Below are 26,378 nucleotides of genomic sequence, written 5' to 3' on the forward strand. Positions count from 1 at the left end.
CTGACAGAGGGAGCCCGCCAAGCGTCCCAGGGCAGACGTGGCCAGTGACGGCCAGACTACAGCACGGTACTGGGCGTTCCATGCACAGCCTGGAGTTGAAATGTTTTCCCTCTCGCCTCTTGAATTTCACAAGGAGGAGCAAACGAGCAGGACAAGAACATTATTTGTCACATTTATAATTGCCTGCAGATTGATATTTGCAAATGCAACTTAGAGCAGCGGTTCTCAACCTGTGGGTCGTGACCCCTTTGGGGGGTGTCGAAAGACCCTTTCACAGGGGTCGCCCGATTCCTAACAGTAGCAAAATTAAAGTGATGAAGTTGGGGGTGGGGTCACCACAACATGAGGAACTGTCTTAAAGGGTCGCGGCATCGGGAAGGTTGAGAACCACTGACCTTGAGGGAATGAACAGATTAAACTTTTGTGTACATCCTGCAGACTTCTTCCTAGTTCATTCTAGAGAGCCGAGGAAAACGAGTCTGTTCCCTGTTTAGGCGGGGGCTGGTGGACCCGCTGTTGGCTGTGGGACCAGACGCCCAGGGCTCCCAATTCTTTATTATGTGGGATACAGCATGAATGTTTGGCATCTTAACTCTTCCACTGGGCTTCATTTTAATACTGATTCTTACAGAAACAAGAAGTTCATGGGGAAAAATTGCACACCAGTTTAAGAAAAATGTGTGGAAGATTTCTCCTGGGTATAGATAAATACCTTTCTTAGCACAGAGTTTCGTTTATGTCTGGGAATTCTGCTTGTCAGACATGTTTTAGACTGTTAAGAAAAATAGTCCTCTCGGCAAGAAACTGTTTAGAAATAAACTGCCGGGAGGATGGCAGCCCAAGAGGTACCCCCTCTTTTTTCTGGAAGAGGTTTATGACAAAAAAGCAGTAGGTATTTATTCGCTCCCCTCTTGACTCCTGACAAAATCTTGTCAGCTGTTCTCTAACCACGTGATTAGCTTTGTTTTTAGGAATGTTAACAACGACACTTTTCCACGAGGATCTTTGGAATGAAAATAACATTTCTCTCAGGGTTTCCTATGGGATCGTCAAACGTTCTACCATCTGTTTCCAACCTTTTCATTAAAAAACAAGAAAAGCCCTTTGACCAACGCTTAGGTACGTGACTGAGCGACGCAAACATTGGTCAGAATCCCACGTGTGGTCCGTTCCCCCTCCTTTATGGAATGGGCACGAACTCGTGGGAATAAGAAGCCCGGTTTCAGTCGCTCAGCTGGTTCCTCGCGCATCGTCATTACGAAGGTCTCACCTGTCTTCTGAGGTCCTACCACCAAGAATTTTGGCAAGCGATCACAGGTTTTCTCCTTAGACCAAATGTCTCTGTGGCGTTTGTCATCACAGGGATTCTAAATGGGACGAGAAGACCGAGATTTTGGGGGAGGAACGTGTGCGTCCACTGTGTCTTACAGGCTGTCAACATCTGCCCATAAGAGGCATTCTAGGAAACAAGGCTGCCTGACTCCTTCAACATAAGGAAGCCTCAGTGTGGCATCAAAGAGTCTTTCAAACAATCCCTTCCCAATGGGAAGTTGACAGTCTCATGAGGAGATGGTGGTGGGAGGCGTTTCTAGTACAAGTAAATTGCCTCCAACCGCTGAGACTGTTACTTTTTGTTGGTGTTATTAGTAATCCTGTGCGTCTTATTTCTATTTTTATTGTGTTTTAAATGGCGAGCTTGCTGGGCAGAGGCTCCCTCCCCCACCCCCAACCTGAAAGAAGACTCACTCTCAGCATTCAGTAAGTAAATGAAATCCAAGGTGTCAACTCTTTATTCTATGTGACTCTGAGCTTCCCTGCTGGGCTTCAAAGGGATACAGATCTGGACATAATAATACTATTTAAAGAGACACTGGATTCCTTTCAGCTGCCTTCAAAGGTCAGTAATGCATATCTAAAAATGTAACTTTTCAGGCTGTGATGTTAAAAAGTACCGAATTTTAGCAAAAGGGCAAAATGAGGGTGAATTACTACCTTAGGGATTCAGCTTTTGATCTCTACAGTACTCAAATTGACATACCTCTTGCAAGGTGTACCTAAGGAACCCCCTGGAGCTCTACCTGCGAAGTGCATAGTATACAGAAAGAGGGGAGGATTGCAGTACACTTCGCTATTATTTTCAGGAGTGGTCAGAAAGAGTAGTCTACTACGCAATTAATACATGTAGGCAAATGAACCTTCTGCTTATGTGTAATTAATAACAAGTGTGAAGAATGAGGCAAGTGTGTTCTTTTGGGCTGTTGTTCTGGGGGGAAAATTGGTTTCAACCTGTCACCTGAAATGATAATGATTGCAGTTTTAATGAAAGTGTTTAATTATCGGGTAAACTATGTGACTTTCTAGACTCTAGAGGTGAACATTGGTGGTGTTTCTCAGTGCATAAGACGAAAACATTCTTAGTGTCACAGCTGACAAGTAATATGCCATCCACAATCACCGACTTTGCTAAGATGTGCAATGATTTCCCTCTTTGGGGTAATTAGCTCACAGCTTCCAGGTGAAATGAGCAGAGAGGTCAGAGTTTACTGCAATCTCAGTCTATTGCGTTTACCTGGTCGACTGAAGATTATTATTATTTGAGCATCAACTCCATCAATGGCTTGCCTGTAGCATTTGGTGCTGGAATTAATTAAGAGCACAGTCTCTGGAGCCTGTCAGCCTGCAGTTGACTCCCAGTTTTACGATACCCTAGCTCTGGGACCTTGTTCCAGTGGCTCAGCTCCTCCATCTTTAGAATGGGAACAATAACTGAATTTTCCATCGGGTAGCTGTGAGGATTTAACGGATTAACATGTGGAGAGTGGCCAGTCTGACACCAGGTAAACATTACGCAAGTATTGACTAAGACTGTTGCTGTCCTACATCATGGCCTGGGAAACACAAGTTCAAAGTATGCTCTTGAACCTCTAGGTCACCTAAGCGTTTCTGACAACACCTCGTCTTTGTGATATTTTTATTTTACGAAACAGTCTTTTCACCATAAACACTCCTCTATGTTCAAACTCATCCCCAACTGGTGCTGTTGACAGATAACCACAGTTTTCTGCTGTTGCGGTTTTCGAAGGCTAGCTATCAGTTCTCCCTCTTGTCTCTAATTTCATTCAGGCATTAAAGATGTGGGACCTGCTCCCGGCTTACCAGTTGACTGCCTACCTAACCCACACCCAACTGATTGTCTTCTAATTTCTCAGCCATCTCTCACTCCTGATGGAAAGCACCATGCCTTTGGGAATCCCTCATTGAGCTTTCAAGATTCTATACTTTCTAATGGGCCTGGGGACAGACACTGGCTGAATATGTCTTAGTTAAGACTACACTTAACGAAGAAGTAATTTCTCAAAGCTACCCGTGTCTCAAATGTACATTAGGAAAAAGATGCCTTTGCTTTTCTGATTTGGATGATCTTACAGAACCATAAGCTATACTTGTAGGATTAATTATTTATAGCCAATTATTGATCCAGTCTTACCTGCCAGAGAGGGTCTTTCTGTTCAGGGAAGAGCTCAAAATATTTGTGAGCCAGCTGCAGGGGAGGCAGAGTCTGAAGGTGAAGGTTGGTCCATTTCTGCACGAAGTTGGCCAGATTAACAAACGTGTACAAACCCAGCCGATCATTCCCATAGTTGGACAGATGGGTCATGAAAATGCTGATCTAAAAAAAGCAAAGAGCCATGTAAACACATTTTCTTAACACTAGGGGGCAGTGTAATCATACCAAGACTAATTTTGGGAGGCGGTGTTACAATTTTTATTGTAAGTAGAGTACAGAGGACATCCATTCATGAAGAATTTTTGAAGGATCTCAAGTATTCCCATCATAGGAATACACATTGGAGACTTATTATCATGACTCTATAAGCATTTTTTGGGGGGTGGGTAGGAATTTTAATATACTTCATAATGAAAACTGGGTACAAGACTTATTAGCTGTTCGATACTGCAGTGAAACATTTTTGGAAGTGGTGGAAATGGTTTGTGTTCAACTACTAACCTGTAGGCTGACAGTTAAGCAAGGTTTGTCAACTGGCTGTTTATAGTACAGTCAAGAAACCCCGTGGAGCCCTGCTACTTACTCTCTAACGCACATGGCTACTGGAAGTTCAGTTCCACTCAGTGACGAGTAACAACAGTGCCAACACGTAACGGCCTCTTGGCAGTTGGACTAGTCATCATTTAAAGGACTTTGAAAATTTCAGGAGGTTGGAATTTTACTTTCCTTTTTCTTAATTCAGCTCGAATGTTGTTGCTCAAGATTCCACATTTATTTACATATGTTGCAGACAACAGGCTACTGGTTACAATTTTCCACTTATAACACTCCCCAAACCTTTCCCCAAATTCACTGAGTTTGTTGGTATTGCCAATAACTGTGGGTACTATATTGGCACGGGATGTGGCGCAAAGGGTGAATGTGTTCGGCTGCCAACGGCATCGTTGGTGATTCCGATCCACTCAGAGGTATCTTGGAGGAAAGGGTTGTGCTGTATTTCCAAAAAAAGTAGTGATTGAAAACCTCGTGGGACACACGGTTCTACTCTACACGAACACAAATAGGTTGGCCGTAAGTCAGAATCAACTCCATGACAAAGGGTTTAAAATTCTCAGTATCTTGTCGTCCCTCCCCCCTTTTAAATATAGTCTTCAGTGCTTGAGTCGATAAAATTAACTTTTGCTATGGAAGCAGCTGACCTAGTTTCAATTAATACATTAAAAAAACCACGGAGAAGGGGGGTGGAGGGGAGGAAGGGGGAACCGATTGATGTATAACCCGCCCCCCCCCCCCCAACCAGGGGGATGAACAACAGAAACGTGGGTGAAGGGAGACAGCGGTCTGTGTAAGATATTAAAGCAATAATAACTTATAATTTACCAAGGGGTCATGAGGGTGAGAGGGGTTGGGGAGGGAGGAAAAAAGAAGAGCTGATGCCAAGGGCTAAAATAGAAAGTAAATGTTTAGAAAATGATGATGGCAACATATGTACAAATATGCTTGGTACAATTGATGTGTGGAGTGTTATAAGAGCTGTAAGAGCCCCTGATAAAATTATTTAAAGAAAGAAAGAAAAACAATCATAGAAAATATGGGGGAAATAAGGGGAACTTTCATAGCAAAAATAACTTCATTTGTAGATTTGATTAAATTGACGTGGGGTATACACTGGCTATTTTTAAAGGTACTGTTTTAGGTGAATGCAAATAGTTTTCTTGGTTAGATGTTGACAAGTGGAAGTAATTCTCTGTGAGAGTTTCAATGGCAAAGAAAACCACTGTGGCATTTATGCTACTATAAAAAAGAATCATAAAATAATTCATGTGATAAGAGCACTTTCCTAAAATATACAATGTCATGGGAAAGAATAGTAATCATGGTTATTATAATAACCACCATAATAATGAATATAAAAGGTTCATTCATTAAGTGGCTGTAAGAAATATTAAATAAAATTCAATGAGGTAATGTGGTAGACATGAGAGAATAGGTTATATTAAGACTTGATATAATGAATCAGAAAAAATATAATTACAACTCTGAATAAGGAGCAGCGGTAATAGCCTGTTTTCTAAGGAGCGAATCTCATCCTGGGGCCTCTCCCATGAAAAAGCCTGTCTGTGGTAAAAAATATTTCACTGTATTTCTATTCTCTCTGTCTGAACATACACTAAACCGTACAACTTTCCCAAACAAAATATAGTGAGGGCGAGTTTACGTGCTACCAGCTGAATGACAGAGAGTAATGGATTTGATAAATGCGACTTCCATTTGGGGCCTTTCTGAAAAATGAGACTTTAAAAAATTTAACCTTCTAGTGATGCTCTTATAGTCTCTTCAGTTCTGTGATGTTTTCTTTAACCCCAGTTCCTTTTCTCCTCCGAAGTTTATCCAAACATGTGATTTAGAAACTTATAAAAATAATCCTTAAATTTAGAACTTTTTATAATGTCTGTTACAGTCAGTTTTTCTTATTTCTTTATATGTCACTGTTTTTTTAATATAACAGAATATTTCCATATGTCTTTCTCTTGAAAGAAAAGCTTTAACACAATGCACATATATATATTTAAAACATCAGGTGCTTCAAATTTCTTGATTATTTTTTATGAAAGGGTTGTAAATGCACATGTATGTATCTACATTTCACTTGAACAATAGCTACAGGAGAAAGAAAACAGACAACCCGGAGATCGTGTGTGACTTTGTGATACGAATACATTTGACCTTCCTCTGAATTAATTCTTTTCAGCCTTGAAAACATTTTACTCTGTGACAATCAGAGTAGGGTGCTATTTTTCCAATGGCATGACTAGAAAGCAAACAATGCGGCTCTCTCTGACAAGGACAGGGGCAACCCCAAATGAATTCTGAGTTAGTTAGCAACATTGCTTTTGCCGGAACCCACCCTGATCTCTAAGGATTCTAATGAGACTTCGAAGGGGTTGAACTTACTCCTGTCAAAGGAAAGCTACTTGGCCTGCAAGCACGGGCCTTTCCCCAGGTTTCCCATCCTATTTCTGTATGTCTTCTTTAACATAATGCAAGATGCACTGTTGCTGTTCCGCATGCTAGTTTTTTTTCCTCTTCTGCAGGCATGTCACCCTGTGCCACTTTTAAACTTGAGACTCAAGCCTGGGCTTTTGTTTGTTTTTCTAAAGAAATATAAGGGTAAAGGGAATATAATTTACCAGGACAAAATACTTCAATTTCTTTTCAAATAATTTCTTTCAGCGAATCACAGTATCTTTTCTTGATAAGGTATATTACATATCTTTTGCTTATATGTAGTTACGTCAAGTTTTCTTTATCATTTATAAGTTATGAAACTATGCACAAGAACCAACAGGCTTGGTGAGAGCAAATATATAATGGGTATGTTTTGATCATATTTCCCTTGTCCCTGTTCTGACCTATGGTATTTATAATGTCACTTTATCTCTCGGTAATTTCTCACCCGACAACAATTCATACGGGGTATAAAATGAAGCAAAGCAGCAGCTAGCAAAGGTTCTCAGCGAAGAGAAAATTGCTATATGCTTTTCTCCCTCACAAAGGGGGAACCTTTATTTTAAACCTATATGAGTTCAAAAATATTTTAGAACTGAGGTTCTCAAAGAGGCTGGCATGGATCCACGTGGATTAGCTTTAATACACCTGGTTCCATCGAGAAAGAAAATTCTAGAAGAAGCTACAATTGAATTCCTCCAACCATTTTTGCTATAAGCACAGTATGAGTAGTTAACGGTTCCTAATTAGCTGCTTAAAACTCGCCTGTAGAAACTCTGCCAAAGGCATAAACTGTGTTTGATTATCAGATTAAAATATCCTCTCTAGCCTAAGACCTATACATAAAACAAGATAATTACCTGGGATTTTTTTCCCTATGAAAGGCAAAAGGTAAGTGCCAAATACCATAACACTGGAAAGACTATTAGATAGAAACATATACAATTGATACAAATGAGAGTAAAAAAAATATGTGGGAAGTCTTATGTCCACTTGCCAGGCCCACCCATGGCAAGTTAAGTTCCTGGTATGGAGAATGCATGACTGGCTGTGAAAACAAGGAGCAGAACCTGTGGTTGGGTGCAAAGCCCCCACACGGCATCACTTACTCTCTTTTGAGAAGGTGAGGAGAGGGCCGAGAGGAGAGGAGTGTAAGAGAGTACTCTAGTCATCTGTTATTTACGTTACGCCACTCAGATCCACGCAGGATCGGTTTAAGTCCACAGGCTTTTCCTGATCACCCCACGATGTGCCAGATGTTCTGCCTTGTTCCGGGGGTACAAAGAGAAATATGATGCTCATTCAAGGATTCCTAATTCAGGGCTACAGAAGAAATTACAACAGAAAGTCTCCCTCTCACCCGTGTCTTTGAGTGAGCCACCTTTTGGAGGGGGTGGAGGGGAGGCATTCTTCCAGGAGAGCATAGATCCCAGAGCGTTAGCACATAGGTGACCCCCTAGGATGGTCATACTGGGATCATACACAGGGTCTGCTGTTCCAGGTCTGAGGGTGGCTCCAGGACCTACATCGTAAGGAATCTTCAGTAGTGATCCTAACGTAGGTGCTGGGAGAATATTCTTGGAAGAAAACTGCTTGTATCCATTGTTTATTCCCAAAGAAAAGACTGAATTCAACAACAGCTATTGGCTACTCCATGCTCCAATGTCTTGTTCGAGTCATAAATATATTTTGATGCCTTAGTGTTAGGACTTATTGGTGTGGTTAAGTACCATCTATCAAGCTGGATCCAACTTAGAGTGAAGCAAACGACAGAACCGTGCCCGGTCCGGTGCCACCCTCGCGAGTACTGCTATGTTTGCACTCTTCGTTGTATCAATTGTGCCAATCTCTCTGACCGGGGATCTTCCTCCTTGTTCTTTCCCCTTTCCTTTACCACGCATGAGGTCCTTCTGCAGGGATCGGTCCCTGCCGGATCACTTGCCAAGTGCATGAGGCGCTCTCACCATCTGTCTTTCTCTAGAGGCTGCTAGCTGTCCCTTCGGAGACAGATTTGTTCATTCTTTGGGAAGTCCACACGTTCGCCATCCTTGCCAACACCAGCGTCCAGAGGCCTCAGTTCCCACCATTGCCTCGCATGCATGTGCGCTGCAGGAGGTGAACGGATCTAGTGACTTTCATGGCCAGGCTCATCTTAGTCCTCAAAGTGGCATCCTGGCTCGTGAAGGCTTCAGAGGGGGGTTGCAGCAGTTACCAAATGCAAGATGCCATTTGGTTTCTGGCTGGACTGCTGCTTTCCACACGTGTCGATTGTGGAGCCAAGGAACATGAAATGCTTGTCACCTTCCATGTTTTCCCCATTGATCATGATGTGGCTGTGTGGTCCAGTGGTGAGGAGTATTGTTTTCTTTATGTTGAGGGCTGATCCAAGCTCAGCTTCACCACCAGTGGTTTCCAGTTCTCGTCACTTTCAGCAAAGGTTGTGTCGTCTGCATATCACCGGTTGTTAATGAATCTTTCTCCAATCTTGATGCCATGTTGTCATTCTTTTTTCAAATGGCCCAGCTACATTGATTGATTGTTCAGCATGCAGTATGAAGAAATGTGGGTTACAGCTCAACTCTCCCACACATTTATATGTTAGACCTAGGACACTGCTTACAACTAATGGTGAAAGACTGTCAAGTTCTCTCTCTGAAGACTCCAGCCATCCTGAGCAAGCAGACACCATTGTTTCTCCCACAATAGGTAGGGCTCATTTCCTGCTGTTAGGGACAGCAGATTGCTTCCCCTGAAAGCTTAGGCTAAATAAAGTCTCCAGTTCTAGGGCGATCAAGGTTAGGCTCCATCATGAATCTAGGTTCCACCCATCTTGTCACATGTGTGCCCCCAATCCCCCCTTCCTATTTCATGTATGCCCCTAGATCGTCCCACTCTTATTACTGTATTACTTATAGTACAACCCCTTCCTGTGACCTATGTCTTTACCTGTAATTAGGGAACTTGCACACCCCCAAAGACCTATGAGCCTTGATTAGAAATAAAGAGCTCTCTCTCCCAGTCTTCTCTGCCCCATACCCCTCCTCTCTTCTGTTCCCTCTCCCCTTGTTCTCCCTCCCTTCCCCCTCTCTCCTGCCCTGTACCACCAAGAGAAGCTGGGGTGAGCATGCTACCATGAAATATGTCTGAATCCATTATTTCTATCTCTCTTATTCTCTATGACTTTACTAGAATCTTTACTTATTATTGCTGCACAATCGCACCTACTGGACCTGTGGTGACTTGTTAGGGGATGACTCCCTGACAAATAAGTATAATGAAAGACTACAACCCTGACACACATCTTCCTGATGTAAAATGATGCAGTATTTCCTACTTTGATCGATGACTGCCTCTTGGTTCTTCATGAACACAATGAAATATTCTGGAATTTCCATTCTTTGCAATTTTATTGATAATTTCTTTATAATCTGCACAGGCAAAGGCCATTGAATAGTCAATAAAACACAGGCAAAGATAGCTCTAGTATTATTTGTTTCCAGTCCAAAACCACTTGATCTCTGTAGTGATGCCCCTTCTTCCATGTTCTCTTCTGCATATGGCTGTAATTTCTGGCAGTTTCCTGTGAATGCATGGCTGCAGCCGGCTTAGAAGCAGCTTTAGAAGCGTTTTACATAGACATGCGCTCCTAATGACACTGCTTGATACTGTCTGCATTCAGTGGATCACCTTCCTTGAAGTGGGCACAAATGTGGATCTTTGGGGTTGGCCAAGTAACTGTCTTAAAAATCCATGGTACATTTTGTAAAATAGGATGTAATATGATTTGGGCATTGTGCAGACAACGTATTAAAACCACATGGGATCATGAAGAAAATGCATGGCTCTGATAAGTGAGCACTTCCAGCATTGCATTTGTTTGTTGAAACAATTTGTAGTCTGTCAAATTCTAGAGCGCCCCCCACCCCATGCCTTCAGTATAACGCTGATTTCTTTCTTCAATAATACTAGTTCTTGATCATCTGCTACCAAATGGTTGAACATGGACCAATTCCTTTTGAAACAGTGACTCAATTGTTACCATTTCCTTTTGACAGTTTCTAAAACAACCTCATTACCTTTGAATTGATTCTGCTTCTATGGGACAGGGTAGAACTGGCCCTGAGGGTTTCGGAGTTTGTAAAGCTTTACAGGGGTAGAATGCCTCCTCTTTGTCTTGCAGAGCAGCTGGTGAATTCAAATCACTGACTGTTTCACAGCCCAACAGTTCTCATTTTGCTCATGGTTTTTGTTGTTAGGTGCCTTTGTACCGCTTCTGATTTATAGCACCCTGTGGACAACCGCATGAAACACTGCTTGGTCTTGAACCAGCCTCACCATTGTTGCCGCCACTGTGTTCCTCCATCTTGTCAAAGGTCTCCCTCTTTTCCACTGTGCCTCTACTTTAGCAAGCATTATTTCATCTTCTAGGGACTGGTTTCCCCTGATGACATGTCCAAAGTATGTGAGACAAAGACAACATTCTTGCTTTTAAGGAGCATTCTGGCTGTACTCCTTCAGAGACAGATGCGTGTTCCTTTGGTCGTCCTTGGTACTTTCAACATGTTTTGCCAGCACCATCATTCAAGTGCATCAATCCTTTTTCAGTCTTCCTTATTCAGCATCCACCTTTCACATGCATGATGCGGTTGGTTGGTACCATTGAGTCAGTCCCAATTCATAGTGACCCTCTGTACAACAGAGCAAAACACTGCCTAGTCCTGGTCCAGCTTCACAATTGTTCTTGTATTTTTGGCCCATTGTTGCAGCCACTGTGCCAATTCATCATGTCAAAGCTCGTCCTCTTTTTTTTTTCTTTCTTTACTTCTCCTCTACCTTACCCAGCATCATTTCCTTCCCCAGGGCCTGGTCTCTCTCCACACCATGTTAAAAATACTATGGCTTGAGTCAGGGGCACCTTAGTCCCCAAAATATCATCTTTGCTTTTCAATATTTTAAAGAGGTCTATAGCAACAAATTTACAGAATGCAACGTGTCCTTTGATCTCTTGATTGCTGCTTCTATGAGCATTAATTGTGGATCCAAACAAGACAAAATCCTTGACAACTTCAATCTTTTCTCCGTTTTTCATGATGTTACCTCCTAGTTCAGTGGTTAGGATTTGGGTTTTCTTAACATTGAGTTGCGATCCATACTGAAGGATGAAATCCTTTTTCTTCATCAGAAAGTCCTTCAAATCCTCTTCACTTCCAGCAAGCGATTGCAGGTGGTTACTAGTCCTTCCTTCTATCCTGATCTTGCATTCTTCTTCCACCTCTGTGTGTCAGCTTGTCGTCCGATGGTGGCTTGTTTCACTGTGATGTTGGAAGCTCTACCACTGGTAGTTCAAATCCCAGCAGGGTCACACAAAGTGAACAGGTTTCCACAGACGTTCCAGACAAAGAACAGACTATGAAGAGGGACTAGGCTGTCTACTTCAGAGACACTGGCTACTGAAAACCTCCTTCCTAGTCTCTTTTAATCTGGAAGCTCCACTGGTTGACCCTGCTTCTGTTTGAAATATAGGTGGCACCGCTTCCAGCAACACAGCAATGTGCAAGCTTCCATAGTAAGAACACACTGACAGATAAGTCAGTGACCAAACTACTCTGAACATCCCATATCCCCTCCAATTTTAAGCTAAGTAGGGTCAGGCTTGGCTAGTACTTGAATGGGAGCCTTAAAACTATCCTTAGCAAAAACAGAAGAAAATAACTGGGTGAGTGTTCTCAACTTTTGGAGGTTTCTGCACCACTGCTGGTATGTGTGTGGAGACATAGAGGACATTCAAACAAAAGCAAACCTGGTACATCTATGGTTGTTATTAACTGCTGGTTCACAGGGATCTCAGTCACAGCAGGAAGAAACACTTCTCAGTCTTACGCCATCCCCAAGACCATGTGAAGATGGGACCATGGTGAGCTATGGGGCTTGCATCAGCTGGTTTTCAGAAGTCTATCATTGGGTCTTCTTTGTGGCGTGTTTTAGTTTGGAAGCGTCTTTGAAACTTTTGCACCATCATAGACAAACACAAACTTCCCTGATATGGTAAGTGTTCATGTCTCTGCACGAGATGCTCTGCCCAGGAATCAAACCAGCATCTCTTTCATGGAAGACAGCAAGACTACCTTCTTTTATTTTACCTTCTTAATTATCATTGCCTCCCTTAATTCATATAAATGTGCATAGTTGGCCCCTAATTTTCTTCCAAGCCTCTATTTTTAAGGAAAGCATCATCCCGTTCCAATTTTACACGTAGCTCTAAGATTATAGTATAACTTATTTATTTAAAAGTCTGCCTTCCCTGTTCATTTTTACTTTATATCACTGGCATTAAAAGTTTGTGTGCTAAAGGACAGCAGATTGTGATTTGTTCCTCCTTCTTGACTTAGGTCTTTCGACGAGAAATATTCTGGGGCTAAAAATAAAGAAATCCAGTTTATTTTATGGAGCAGTGACCAGACTCTCGGCATTTCGTTTTTATTATCATAAAATGTATGAGTCCCACCACCTTCAAGACTGCACTTTGTCAAATGAGCGTGTCTCATTCTGTAAAACAAGTGAAAATTCCGAGCAGAAGGGTTCTTCTAATGATGCTCTGGCTGTGGACATTTATCCTACAACTCCCTGTTTCCAACCTTGTCATAGCCCCTCACTGTCATCTGTAATAAATATAAAATATAAATTCAGCCTCTTGTGCTGTTATAATACGGCACAAACTTACCTTTCAACTTCAACTTCCCCAGGACTGGTCTATGTGATTTTTGTTGATGTAGTTTCTTCTATGTGAAATACACTGTTTTACTTTCTTATTTATCTAAATCTCGTGTGTACGTAGCTCTACCTCCCCCTTTTCAGATTTCTCAAGTTAATACACTCTTTTTGTTTTTCAAAGGGCCCTCGAGCAGTCTGGTTTCTGTATTTCTGATATTTTCCTGTACTAGCTTGTATCACGCTGTTTGGCTTCTAGTTTCATTCATCTCTAGATTGTAAGCTCCTTGGAGGCTGACATGGGGCCTTTTCAACTTTACTTTTGAACTATGACACATTGTATGAGCCTTGAGGAGTCCCTTAACGGTATGAATATTTAAGCAGTCAACTAAAAAGCAAAAGGTTTGCACTTAGGATACACCCAGAGGTACCTCAGAAGAAATGCCGGGTAGCCTACTGCACAAACCCAGCATTTGCAAAGCCTGTGGCACATTTCTCCTCATGGGGTCACCGGAGGTGGGAACCAATGCTATGGCCTGGCCACCTCGGTTTGTTTCTTTTACATATATACTACTGGATTACTTTAAAACACATTACGGTAATCTTATTTGTAAAATTGGTACATCTAGGGTCAGATTCTAGATTCTTTCCCCCCCCCCCAGTGTCATATTTTCCTGAAAAACTCTTAGCATAGACATGCGCTCCTAATGACATTGTTTGATATTGTCTGCATTCAGTTGGATCACCTTCCTTGAAATGGACACAAATGTGGATCTTTTAGTTTGGCCAAGGAACTGTCTTAAAAACCCTAGATGCTTTTTGTAAACTTCTCATCGTAAACTTCTCGTCAGTGACTTGTTTCGGATCCTTTCACAGTGCTCCCGTTCACTCTGCATCTCCTCCCTGACCCGTGTCCTGCTGTCTCCACTCACGTGTGCAGCTCCCCTGTTTATCTTGAAACCTCATTTTCTTTGGTGTGTAGCCTGCGTGTCTTTAGCCTGCACAGCAGTTGAGAAAATGGGTTCTGCTACCTGCAGGCTCTTTGATCTTGAAAACATTTAAACCCTCAACTCTTGATGTTATTTATCTAAAAGAAATAAAAGGTATAAAAAGAGAGGGGCTTTTCTAAGGATAAAAGGTGATAAAGCACAGGACTGAAAGCATAGTCTGGGACATACTATTACTTAATAAATGATTCAACTAAAAGGAAACCAACTGCCATTGAGTGGATGCCAACTCAGAGCAACCAAGATTGTAAATCTTCACAGAAGCAGACAGGCTCATCTTTCTCCCATGTAGCAGCTGGTGGATTGAAGCTACCAATCTTATGGTTATCAGTCTAACCCTTACCCAATGTCATCACCATTAAGCCAAACTAAAACCATACTCACTGCCATCAATTCTCCTTTAATAAATGATAGCGATTTGTTATTGCTCACATGTTTGGATTATAGAGCAAGATCATTAATATCACATGTAAATAAAAATGTGCTAGAGGTCATCCAGCAATGGTTGCAGCAGTACATTGACAAGGAGCTCCCATGGGTTCAGGCAGGATTCAGAAGACGATGTGGAACAGGAGATAGCACTGCGGATGTCGGTGGTATCTTGACCGAAAATTAAAAATATCAGAAAGATATTTAGTTGTATTTTATTGGCTATGCAAAAGCATTTGACTGCGTGGATCATGACAAACTAGGGACAATTTGGAGAAGAAATCGTAATTCCCCATTGCACTCACGGGGAACTGGGACATCGATCAAGAGGCAGTTATGCTAACAGAACAAGGGACTACTGCATGGTTTCAAACAGGGAAGGTGGACCTAAGGGCTGTATCCTCTCACCATACTGATTCAGGCTGTATGCTGAGCAAATGATCAGAGGCTGGCTTATATGAAGAAGAATGCGACATCAGGACTGGAGGAAAGCTCATTCACAACCTGTGACATGCAGATGTCACAACATTGCTGGCTTAAAGTGAGGAGGACTTCAAACACTTGCTGGTGAAGATCAAGGATTTCAGCCTTCTGTGTGGGTTACAACTCAGTGTACAGAAGGCCAAGGTCCTCACATCTGGACCAATGGGTAACATCATGATAAATAGCGAAAAAGCTGAAGTTTTAAATGATCTAATTTTGCTTGGATCCACAATTAAGGCTCATGGATTCAGTAGTAAAGAGATCAAGGACTCATTGTTTTGGATAAATCTGCTGCAGAAGATAAACCAATCTATCTTGGAGGAAGTACAGCCAGAGTGCTCCTTAGAGGCAACGATGGCAAAACGTCATCTTACATACTTGGCACATGTTACTAGGAGAGATCAGTCCCTGGAGAAAAACATCAAGCTTGGTAGAGGGGCAGCAAAAGAGAGGCAGGCCCTGAAGGTAGATGGATTCAGACTGTGGCTGCAACAACGGGCTCAAGCGTAGGAACAATTGTGAGGATGCCACAGGTGTGGGCAGCGTTGCTTCATCTGTTATGCATTAAGTTTCTGTGGGTTGGAAGTGACTTGATGCACTGAACAACAACAAGCCGCACAAGGCCTCTTGAAAGCGTTGCAAAGCAAGCAGTTACTTAGAGGACTAAGGTGGGCCTGACCCAAGCATTGCATTTTCAATTGCTTCATATGCAGATGAAAGTTGGACACTGAATAAAGAAGACTGAAGAAGAATCAATGAGTTTGAATTATGGTGCTAGTGAGTAATATTGAAATTACCATGGAATGCTAAAAGAACAAAGAGATTTGTCTTGGAAGAAGCCAGAGCACCCTTTAGGACTTCGCCTTACATACTTTGGACCTGTTGTCAGGAGAGATTCATCTGTATAGGAGGACATCATGCTTGTAAAGTGGAGGAGCCGTGGAAATGTGGAAGATCCTCGGAAGATGGGTGGACACAGTGGCTGCAACAGTGGGCTGAAACATCAGGAAGATGGTGCGGATGGCGCAGGACCAGGCGGCATTTGTTCTGTCATCCATAGGGTCGCTATGAGTCAGAACCAACTTTATGGCACCTAACAATACATTTATTATTGTTCTTAATAACTGTATTAGTCTGGGTACTTTAGAGAAACATCCATAGAAACTCATGTATAAGAGAGAGTTTTATTTATAGGTTAAGTGTGCATCAAGAAAACACCCCAACCCAGTGCTGCCCAAGCCCCCAAGTCCAACATTAACCAAGATGTTCGACACCAATCCAGAAAGTCCTCCTCCAGCTCACAAAACACACACTATGATGATGACTTCAGGAGGAAAGCGGAATCAGTGGATGTATAAGCATCTCAGCACCAGCAGGGGTCTCCACACGGCTGCTCCAGCACCCAGGGCTGCATTGGGGTAGGTCCATGTGATTCTCCTCAGGGATGTCTTGCAGGAAGTGAGCCTTGCCAGCTGAAGCAGAAACTGACTAAGGCAGCTGCACCCTGGTTCGACCATCAGAAAGCAAGAGACACGAGAACTAGAAAGGTGAGGCTCACTGAGCCATTTATCCCTCCTCCCTTCAATTAATCCCACGTGTGTTTATCGGCCAGGTTGGCACAATAAACTAACTATCTCAATCCAAACCAATCAAGAGGGAGAGTAGATGTTTGTTTGACCTCTCCCTCATGGTAGTTTTCTTTGTCTAGCCAGAGGTCAGATAAAGTCACACTTTACTAGGTTGTTTCCTGAGAAAAATATGGGAAGTAGGAAAATAGAAACTTTATAAGCCCACTTGCTTACAATCTTTAAAATTTGATCTTTAGATGAGTTTAGCCCATCCCTGTAAAGAGAGCTTAGAAAATATATGCCCCACCCAGTGCTTTGGAGTACTCAGGAACCAGTAATCTTTGTCAGAAGCTGGAAAATATCTGGAACCATGAAGAAAACTCCTCTCTGGGCCTGAATGTTAAAGGGAGCTATGAGCAGGCTGAAATGCTTGCCAGGTGACCACCTGGATCTACTTGCTTAGTGGAAGTGGGAGAAATGCAGCAATAAAGAGTTTGGCCACTGACACCTGTGGACTTGGTTTACAGGAAAAAAAGAAGACGAGAGCAGGTTGACTGGTCTAAAGTTCATGACCTAGCATGAGGGGGCTAGGCTTGTTGAGAGCCCATGGTCTAAAGGCAAGGTGACCAATGGACACCCTGTGGAGGCTGAGTGAGGCAGCCCACATTGAGTTGACCAGAACCGGACCAGATGGAGATTTTTGAGCCTGTGAACTGGCACATATTGATGCTGACTTTATGGCCTGTCCGGATTTGACTTTGCTTATGGATGCAGACGTCACAAGGTTCCAACTGGAATGAAGACTCTTCATGTAGAAAAATATGATTGTCTTCTCAGAGAACTGGGTTGATATAAGTGGGCAGTATATAAATTGGATACTCATAATTGGGGGGATAAAGTAGTTGGCTTACAAACTTTCATAGGTGCGGGAACATATTCACAGGATTACAGGATGAAGGTGTAGGTGTTACTTAATTGCAGTCGTGAAGATAAAGAATCATGTTCAGGTGCCAGGTTGGCAAGGGGTGGATTGAGGTAGTTAGTTTATTGTGCCAGCCTGGCTGATAAACCCATGTGGGGTTAATTTAAGGGAGGAGGAATAAATGGCTCAGTGACCCTCACCTTTCTAATTTTCAGGTCTCTTGCTTTCTGATGGTCGGACCAGGGTGCAGCTGCCTTGGCCAATTTCTGATTCAGCTGGCAAGGCTCACTTCCTTCAAGACATTCCTGAGGAGAAGCCACATGGACCCACCCTGATGTAGCCCTGGGTGCTGGAGCAGCCGTGTAGACCCCTGCCAGGGCTGAGATGTTTACACATTCACTAACTTAGCTTTCCTCCTGCAGTCGGCATCACTGCATGTGTTTTTTTGAGATGGAGGAGGACTTTGTGGATTGGTGTCAGACATATAGGTTAATGTTGGACTTGTGGACTTGGACAGCACTGGGTTGGGATGTTTTCTTGATGTGCACTTAACCTTTATATAAAACTCTCACTTATGCATATGAGTTTCTATGGATTTGTTTCTTTAAAGTACCCAGAGAACACAATAATATTATTATTTGGATGAGCCATCAGTTCTCATTGATTGCTTCCTTTCATTCATCCACCAGCCACATCTAGACCTTAATCTCTTGGCCTTCTCGTTGTTTCTGTATCTCTCATTGCTGTAATCATTCTTCCTCAACCAGGCAAGACTCGATGGGCAACTATTTTAATATCTTTCCCATCATATCCCACAGATTCCAAAATCATCTTTCTGTTTTCAGCATCAATCCAAGGCTCTGAATCAATTTTGCCATTTAATCACTACCTTATATGGACCGTTCAGCACAGCAAGAGAAAAACCATTCAACGGGAGTTATTCCTGTCACATAAGCATATGGTACCTGATCCCAACGAAATCCTCCGTGCTCTTTGACATTCTTTTTAGTCATCTTGTGTCAACTGACTTTTCACCTTCAGGAGCTATTTCCCTGAGACTCATGCTCCCTCCCCACTCTCCCTAAGTAAAAATCCTCTTAGTAACAGAGCCTGAGTCATCAGCGACTCTTTCAGCTCTGTACCCCTCCCCATACATATTTGTTTATTTCAAATTTCCCTTGGAAAATTATAAACAGAGGTATTCCATTTTGTACTCAACTCTAATATGAGAGACTGTAAGCAGTTCATGGAAATATGGAATGAAAAGAAAACGAAACATCTCCATGAACTTGTTTGAAGCCCCTTTTATGTCTCCAAGTGTTCAGTGAGGTGTTTTTCTAGCAATACTCTCTACTGTCCTTTGCAGTCCTTGACTTTCAATTCCTCTCGACTGAGCTTGAAAACACGCTCAAGTCCCTCTCATCTTAAGCAATACTCTTGAGCTTTTCTGGTTTCTAGCCATTTTCTTCCCAGCCATATTTTTCAAAAGTAACGTGAACAAGCGCTATATTACTCTTCACCCCTTTCCACTTTTCCGTCCTCTCTGGTTTTCTGTCTCCCGCTCCATTGAAAACTGCCTGGACGAAGGTGAGCAGCAGGCTCCCTGGTCCTAGGAACATGTGGCAGCCTTTGGGTTACATGCTAGTCTGCTCTATTTGACACCACTGATTACACTGAAACAGTTTCTCTTTCTTGGACTTTTGTAAAGAAATGGCCTCTCCTAATTTTCCTCTATCCATCTCCTGTGTGGCGTCCTCTCCCCACCTTTCTCCAGCCCAGTAGTTACTGTTTCTTCCTTTTCATTACAGACTGTCCTGAGGCAGCCTTCGACCCCCCCCCCCCATCAAATCACTGTCATTATTTCCAAGTGTTTAACTAGAATCCGCAGTTTACTTCTAAATTTTACACGTGAATACATATGTGTCTCGTTGACATTTTTACCCGAATGTCTCATAGCCTCTGACTCTCAACATGACTAAATTGAACTCAGATTCTATTTACACTAGTGTCTAAATATATATTTAATATATTTACACTAGCTCTGGAAGATGAAGGATCTCATCAATTTCATCACTGCTAGGTACCTAGCACCTAACTAGCTAGATGAGTGTTTCCCAGTGTGGGGACGATAAGCAAGGAGCGCTGGAATGATCAGATACTGACATTTTATGCTGAAGTATGGATTGCAACATGAAGTGTTTAATTGCCAGGGGAGGGGCATGGGGTGGGTGTTTAGAAGTTTGTTGTTATTGTTGTTTTTCTAAAAAGGAAATGATAGGCCAAATAAGTTTGGGAACCCATGAGGTAGATAATAACTACTAACACATAGTAGATAATCAGTAAATAATTGCGTGAAGGAATGAATCTTTATACTCAGCTCTGGTCTTTTTGTCTTCTCTATTTTGCCTAAAGTTACTGCTTAAGCAAATAAAACTTTTACACATCAAATAAAAAACTCAAGGCTAGTCTAGTTTCTTTTCAGCACCTCATTTCTTATTCCATGGAACTCCTGGTTTTATCAATAATGCCTTTTATGACTCAAGTTCATGTCCTTCTTTCTATCCCTATTTGCATTTCTTTAGTTTTACCTTATTGAACTAGACCTTTAAAAGCCTTATTTCTTCCAATACTGTCATTTTATAATTTATCCTCTCAAGTGCCACTCTCCAAAAGATGTATTATGTGAATCACATATGGTATTTAACTTTTAGTAGCCATATTACTAAAAGGAAAAATAAACTAATTTCAATAATTTATTAAGTAAAATATATTACTAAGATAAATTGTGCTTCTTTTTCTTTTAAGTAATAGGATGGTGGTAAGTTGAAAGTGAACTATGTGGCTTGCGTTAAAACTGGAAGTCCCTGGACGGCCTAAAACTGTTGTGTTCCACTACTAACCAAAAGGTAGGCCATTCAAATCCACCCAGAGACATCATGGAAGGAAATACTGGCAATCTGCTCCTGTGAAGATGATCATAATATCTCTACAGTGAACAGAGACATATAAACCAAACATATGAATGGATTTTGGGTTTGCACTTAATTCTAGCCCCAATCTAAGATCCATTAGTTCCTATGGGCTTGCTTGATGCTTGACTTCATGAAGAGATCACTGAAGATATATGGATGCTCTAGCAAAATGTTTTAAAGAAACTAGGTGGTGCCCTCCAATCAGAAAGACTAGCATCTGGGATTTTAAAGACGTCTTCAAACAAGCAGCCATTTAAGCGAGGTGTCAGCTAAATCCATAAGAGAAAAAAATGTGTGATCCAAAGACTGTAAATAATAAAATCCAAATTCAAAAGAGGGAATGGCATCAGAGCTTAAACTGTTACCACCCAGTGACCGTGGAAGCCAAAATTACATATGCAGGGTCCTCACACGGATTAAGCTTCTGATGAATTCCCCTGACCAGAGTCAAGGGGAGTAAAAAGCCTTGTTATGAGACAGAGAGCACTGTAAAGTCATTTGTGGCAGATGTAGTTAGGCTAAAATGTACTAGCTTTCCTTTGAGCTCTCTTTTGATCCGTTTTAAAGTTGTTTCAGTTAAAAAAAAAAGTGAGGGTGAACTAGATGTGGAGTGGATTAAGCCTCTGGTGAATCCCCTCTGCCCGCAGACCAGGGAGACGACTAGTCTCGCTGTCATGGAGACTGCACTGGAGAGTAGGCTGTGGCAGATGCCGTTAGGTTAAAATTAACACCGCATCCTTCGATCTCCCTTTTGATCCACTTTAAATTTGTTCTGGGTTTTAATATTTTCTTCTTTTGTTTGATAGAGATGTTTCTCTGCTTTGCTTTGTTATTGCTACTGGGTTATTGGGATTGTTGTTTTTCTGTCTACAAAATCCAGAATAGGTAAATCTATGGAGACAGTGACTGAATTCATGGTTTCCTGGGGATATAGCATGGGAGGTTGGGGACAATGGGGAGCTACAAACAATGCTTATAAGAAAGAATAAAATATCCTGAATTGATTCTGGTGATGATTATATGATTCTTTTAATTATTATTGAATTACTGAATTATATGTGAACTACATGCCAATGTAATAGTTTAAAGTGCTTTTTCAAAGAGATGACAGCTAAGATACCACTATACCCGTCAGTTCTACTCGCGACACATGGTTTTGTTATTTTGGTGAGTGAATGTATTTGGAATATCGTTTCAATAAGATGTGCCCCGTTGGTGTAGTGGGTTATGCTCTGGACTGGTACCTGTAAGGTCAGCAGTTTGAATCTCACAGCTGCTCCACGGGAGAAAGGTGAAGTTTTCTATTCCTGTAAAGATTTAGTCTCAGAAAGTCACTACGACTCAGAATCAACTCCATGTCAGTGTGTTTGCTTCTGGTTTGAATCCTTTCCACATAAAATCAACATAAAAAATATTGACATGCTTCAAATTTCTTTAAATACATAATCCTTGAAATCCAGTGTGTTATTTTATACTCATAGCAAGTAGTCACTGTAGCTGGCGGCTGCCATGTAGGACGTGTAACTGTAGGGTGTACCGTTAATACTTAAGAACCCATCATGACCTGGCGCCGATTCACTCTCTCATTTTCACAGCTTTCAACCTGTCTTCATTTACTTTCCATTGTGGCAGTGCTTCCATACATTTCTATATGTCCCCTCCCCCCACACACCTGGCATACCTTCTCTCGCACACTCTCCACCCATCTTTTAAACTTCAGTGTGCCACGCATACCTTTTAGACACAGCTCAGGTGTAACTTTCCATGATTTTCCCAGGTTAAAATATCCAAACCCATCTTCGTGTCATAATTGTATCTATGTTGTCGTCCACTAACTACTGGAATGAATTGTCTTGACTAAATGAAGGCACGCTCATCGTGTTACACTGTGAACTCCCTGTGAGCAGGGGCCATGTATTAAGAGTCTTTTATCTACAGCTATTTGCAAGGTTCAATAAAAAACATCTTTGAGTCCATTAGTGTTTACTGTATCAAACGGAGGTCGACCTTATTATGAGTAATTTTTATACCATTAAAAATTACAGGTTCAATGAAAAATACTCAAAGGGGAAAAAGTGGTGAAGACAAAAATTGCTCTCAATCTTCCTGCCCAAAATGTATCTATTAACAGTCTTCCAAAGTTTTATAAGTACAGATGCAATTTTACATTTACATATTAAAGTATGCTATAAATTGGTCCATAATACTTGCTGCTTAGTACTATAGCTTTAGCATTTTATTAAAATGCCAAAATGCTTTTAAAACACTATTTTGATGGCTTCATAGTAATCTCTTTTATTAATCAACATACTTTATTGAATCTATTTTCTACAGCTGGTCCTTTAGGATGTTATAAACAGCACTGGGTTAAACAACATTGTTGTCGGGTTGTATCTTTGACAAAATCATAAGAAAATCTCTTTGAAGTAGGTAGAACCAGTGGTGCAAACAGAATGCAGTTTTCGAAGGGCGTCTTATGTATCTATGTGCCACCTGGTTTCGATTCAGCATTTCAGCCCAGGGTTTTCCCCTTCACCGGGGACATGAATAGAGACAAACACAGAGGAAGAAACCGTCTACTGGAGTTCATGAATAGGGAAAATGGATGGTTGAGGTCTAGGAAAACTACCCACTCCATTTCAAATCATTGCTTTTCATTGGCTCGGAAGCATTATTTGGAAGCTGTGTTAACTATTTAGCTTTGAATTGATAACAAGCTACAGATGAGAAAGAGACCAAATTTGAATGAGAGGCAATAAGAGATACATACAAACAGTTTCGCTTTCATCAGATTGTGGAGGGGAAAATAGTTTTGTAGCTTCAGATGAACTACTTGTGAGAACAGAATGAGTTAAGTCAAAAGCTTGACATGGTATCAGAGAAAATACTAAGCATCTCAGAAGTGCATATTACCTGAAGAGGATACAGGAAATACAATTTAATACAAAATCAAAATTAAAATGATATTGCGAGTTGTCTTGAAACTCTTGCTCCTAAGGCTAACTTGTTATAATTATTTGCCCCATTCAGCGGAGGGCAGGTTGAGTACACCTGGGCGTTCATCTGGTTCTGAAACATGTGCAGAGAAAAAGACATCAGTCAGCTATTCAGAGCACACTTTGTTTTCTCAGTGAAGGTGGACTTTGAATGTGTAGGTCTGTGCAAATGGTGATTGCATGTTTTCAGTGCTATGCCGTATGAAAGCATCCCATATATCATTAGACACTGATTTATCTCATCGACGCCTTCTCAGAGTCTAGCTGATTTTATTTGCTCTACTTGTGGAAAGCAATAGAAATCATGCACTTTATGTTCTGTTGCTTCATCAGGTCACCTCACACCCTCCGAACGCACTACTCGAATTGTGGAAAACGAGACTCCTCGAAATCATTGTGGAACCTGAGGCCAGTACTCGCAGCTCAGAATGAGCCTTTACCTAAGGCCTCAGTGCAGCACACTAGGAAAGAGAGAGGCCGAGATCAGGGCACCCAGCGAGGAAAGGGGAGAAGTGATGGTGTGTTGGGGAGATTACAACGAATGAGAGGAACAAATGTGTACAAATGGTTGAATAGAAATCAGACGATCTCTTCTCTAAACCTGCACCCCTTTCACAATAAAAGTTACTGGTGAACATACTTTAACAGTAAAAAGAATCATTGTGGAACTCATACATGAAATATTTAAGAGCTATTGGCGACGATCACTAAAACAACCTTACTGCTTTGAAATCCATTCGGGGGACACACGGGTGTTAGAAGAAGTCTGGTGTCTTCTTTATGTGTGAAGTGCTGTGGAGTTAGTTCTGACTCGTACTGACCCTGTGTGCAACAGAAGGACACACTGCCCTGTCCTGGGCCATCCCCACAATTCCTGTGATGGCTGAGCTCATGGTTGCAGCCACTGTGTCGATCCAAAGCAGCTGATGTTTTAGGTAATGGATGCATAGAAGCTTACAATGTAGCAGCTTTGCTGGAGTGCCTTAAACCTCCTGGTTCCTGATGCCAATCAAGGGGTCACATTCCTGAAGTAGTAAATCTGCTCTGCTCTTCTAGGTGGGCCTGTTGCAGGAGAAACTCTTCACTCTGGGACCCTGTTCTCTTTTCTCCTGGCCGATTTTACTCCTCCTCATGCTTAGTGGACACTAAGAGATAACATATCGGATCCCTGAGTGTGGGAGCCAGGGAAGGAAGTAGGCAAAGGGATATGGGCAATTCTTATTTGACTGATCACAGGCTGACCTGTGTGTCTCTCTGTTTCTCCCTGTCACATTCTCTTTAGTTTTGCCAGTCATGATTTCACCTACCCATGCCCTCACCTGCAGGGAACACAGACCAAGCTCTCTGCTCCTTCCAATGACAACTGTCACTGCAGTACCTAGCGGCATGAGAGGCGCTCGCTCCTCTGTTTTCCTATGGCTCATTCTTTACTGCACAGTGCAACTCTTTCTCACAAAGTCTCCTTCATATCCAGAAACTTGACCTTTGACTCCTGGACGTTGTGTGAGAAAATGAAATTTCAGCATGGTGGTTGGTCCCTCTTGCATCTCATTTTGGTATCTACCATCTTTCATATTTTTGTGGACTTTTCTGTGACATTGCTTCCATTCATTTTATCATCTTCTCCAATGGGAGGGACAAAAAGAAGAGTTATCACTTTCATTTTGGAGGCTTGAATTCATTGAGTGCTTTGTTTTCTACCTTGCTTGTGCCTGAGTCACCAGTGAGGGTCTCCACGGAAAGCTCAGTGGTGGAGTAACTTGGCAAACAGCTGCTCACATTGTGACTGTGGGGTCTGGTAGGCTTACCTGGAAGGCTGGGAGGGGAAATCAATGCCCTCAACCAGGGACAGGCTTCACAGGGGAAACCAATGCCCTCAACCAGGGACAGGTTTCACAGGGGAAACCAATGCCCTCAACCAGGGACAGGTTTCACAGGGGAAATCAATGCCCTCAACCAGGGACAGGCTTCACAGGCACTGCAATTAGCTCCATGCCATTTAAGTCCATTTCACTAGGAGCAGTTTGTCTTTTTTTTATAACACTGATATCTTCCATTTAATTTTTCTGGCTATCCACTCAGAAATGCAAGCTACTGATTGATGATTAATGAACATTTCTGCTAGTTGCCAGAAGAAGTAATACTATTGGTTCAAGGCCTTGCTATTAGTGTAGTTGCTGAACAAATGTTTACACGCCATAAGAGTGTCTCTAACTCTCACGCCACCAATTTTCAATTAATTTTGCATTGTGCGTGCTGTTCTGATCTTGTCTCTACATTGCTCGGAAGGACCCTGCTGCAGTTATTAAGAGACCAGACAACAGCTGTTCTTGCTCCATTAGACTCACAAAGTGACAGACTAATGAATATTGTTACAGCTTATCATAGATTTAAACACGATTCAGAGAAATCCTTTCTCAAACAGCAATGTAGCACAGAGGTTACAATCAATTTTTAAATGAAAACATCTTGCTTCTTAGTTTTAAACTATTCCCTCCATGGGTGTCATAAAATATAGAGAAAAACTAAATGAGGCAACCCTACAGATGCTTAATTTAACATAAAAAACCTGACAGAGAAAAAAATTCTTCAAGAAAATGGACCTACCTGAAAACCTCATGCCTTCTCGTGTATGAATTAAATTCAGATGATGAGAATGATCAACTTGATCATCAGGAGGTTTCAATTAATTGTATTTGCTTCTAACTCCAAAGCTCACTGGGTGTGGAGAAAAATGAGCACACCAAGCAGGCTTGTGAAGGGGAGGAAGCTAGGC

The 26,378-nt window shown here is 41.9% G+C and overlaps 1 protein-coding gene across 2 annotated transcripts in view; it reads right to left on the reverse strand.

The window, feature by feature from the left end:
• The window catches only part of LOC142442683 (bifunctional heparan sulfate N-deacetylase/N-sulfotransferase 3), a 235,732-nt gene that overhangs the window by 41,075 nt on the left and 168,279 nt on the right, over positions 1 to 26,378 (reverse strand). For both annotated transcript variants that reach the window (XM_075543886.1, XM_075543885.1), the window contains exons 6-7: positions 3,488 to 3,670; positions 1,271 to 1,367 (exon numbers count right to left, since the gene is read on the reverse strand). In XM_075543886.1, coding sequence (XP_075400001.1) covers positions 1,271 to 1,367; positions 3,488 to 3,670 — 280 coding nt within the window. The remainder of the gene's footprint in view (positions 1 to 1,270; positions 1,368 to 3,487; positions 3,671 to 26,378) is intronic.

The sequence above is a fragment of the Tenrec ecaudatus genome, chromosome 3 (assembly GCF_050624435.1).
Source record: "Tenrec ecaudatus isolate mTenEca1 chromosome 3, mTenEca1.hap1, whole genome shotgun sequence".
In the NCBI taxonomy this organism is placed as follows: domain Eukaryota; kingdom Metazoa; phylum Chordata; class Mammalia; order Afrosoricida; family Tenrecidae; genus Tenrec; species Tenrec ecaudatus.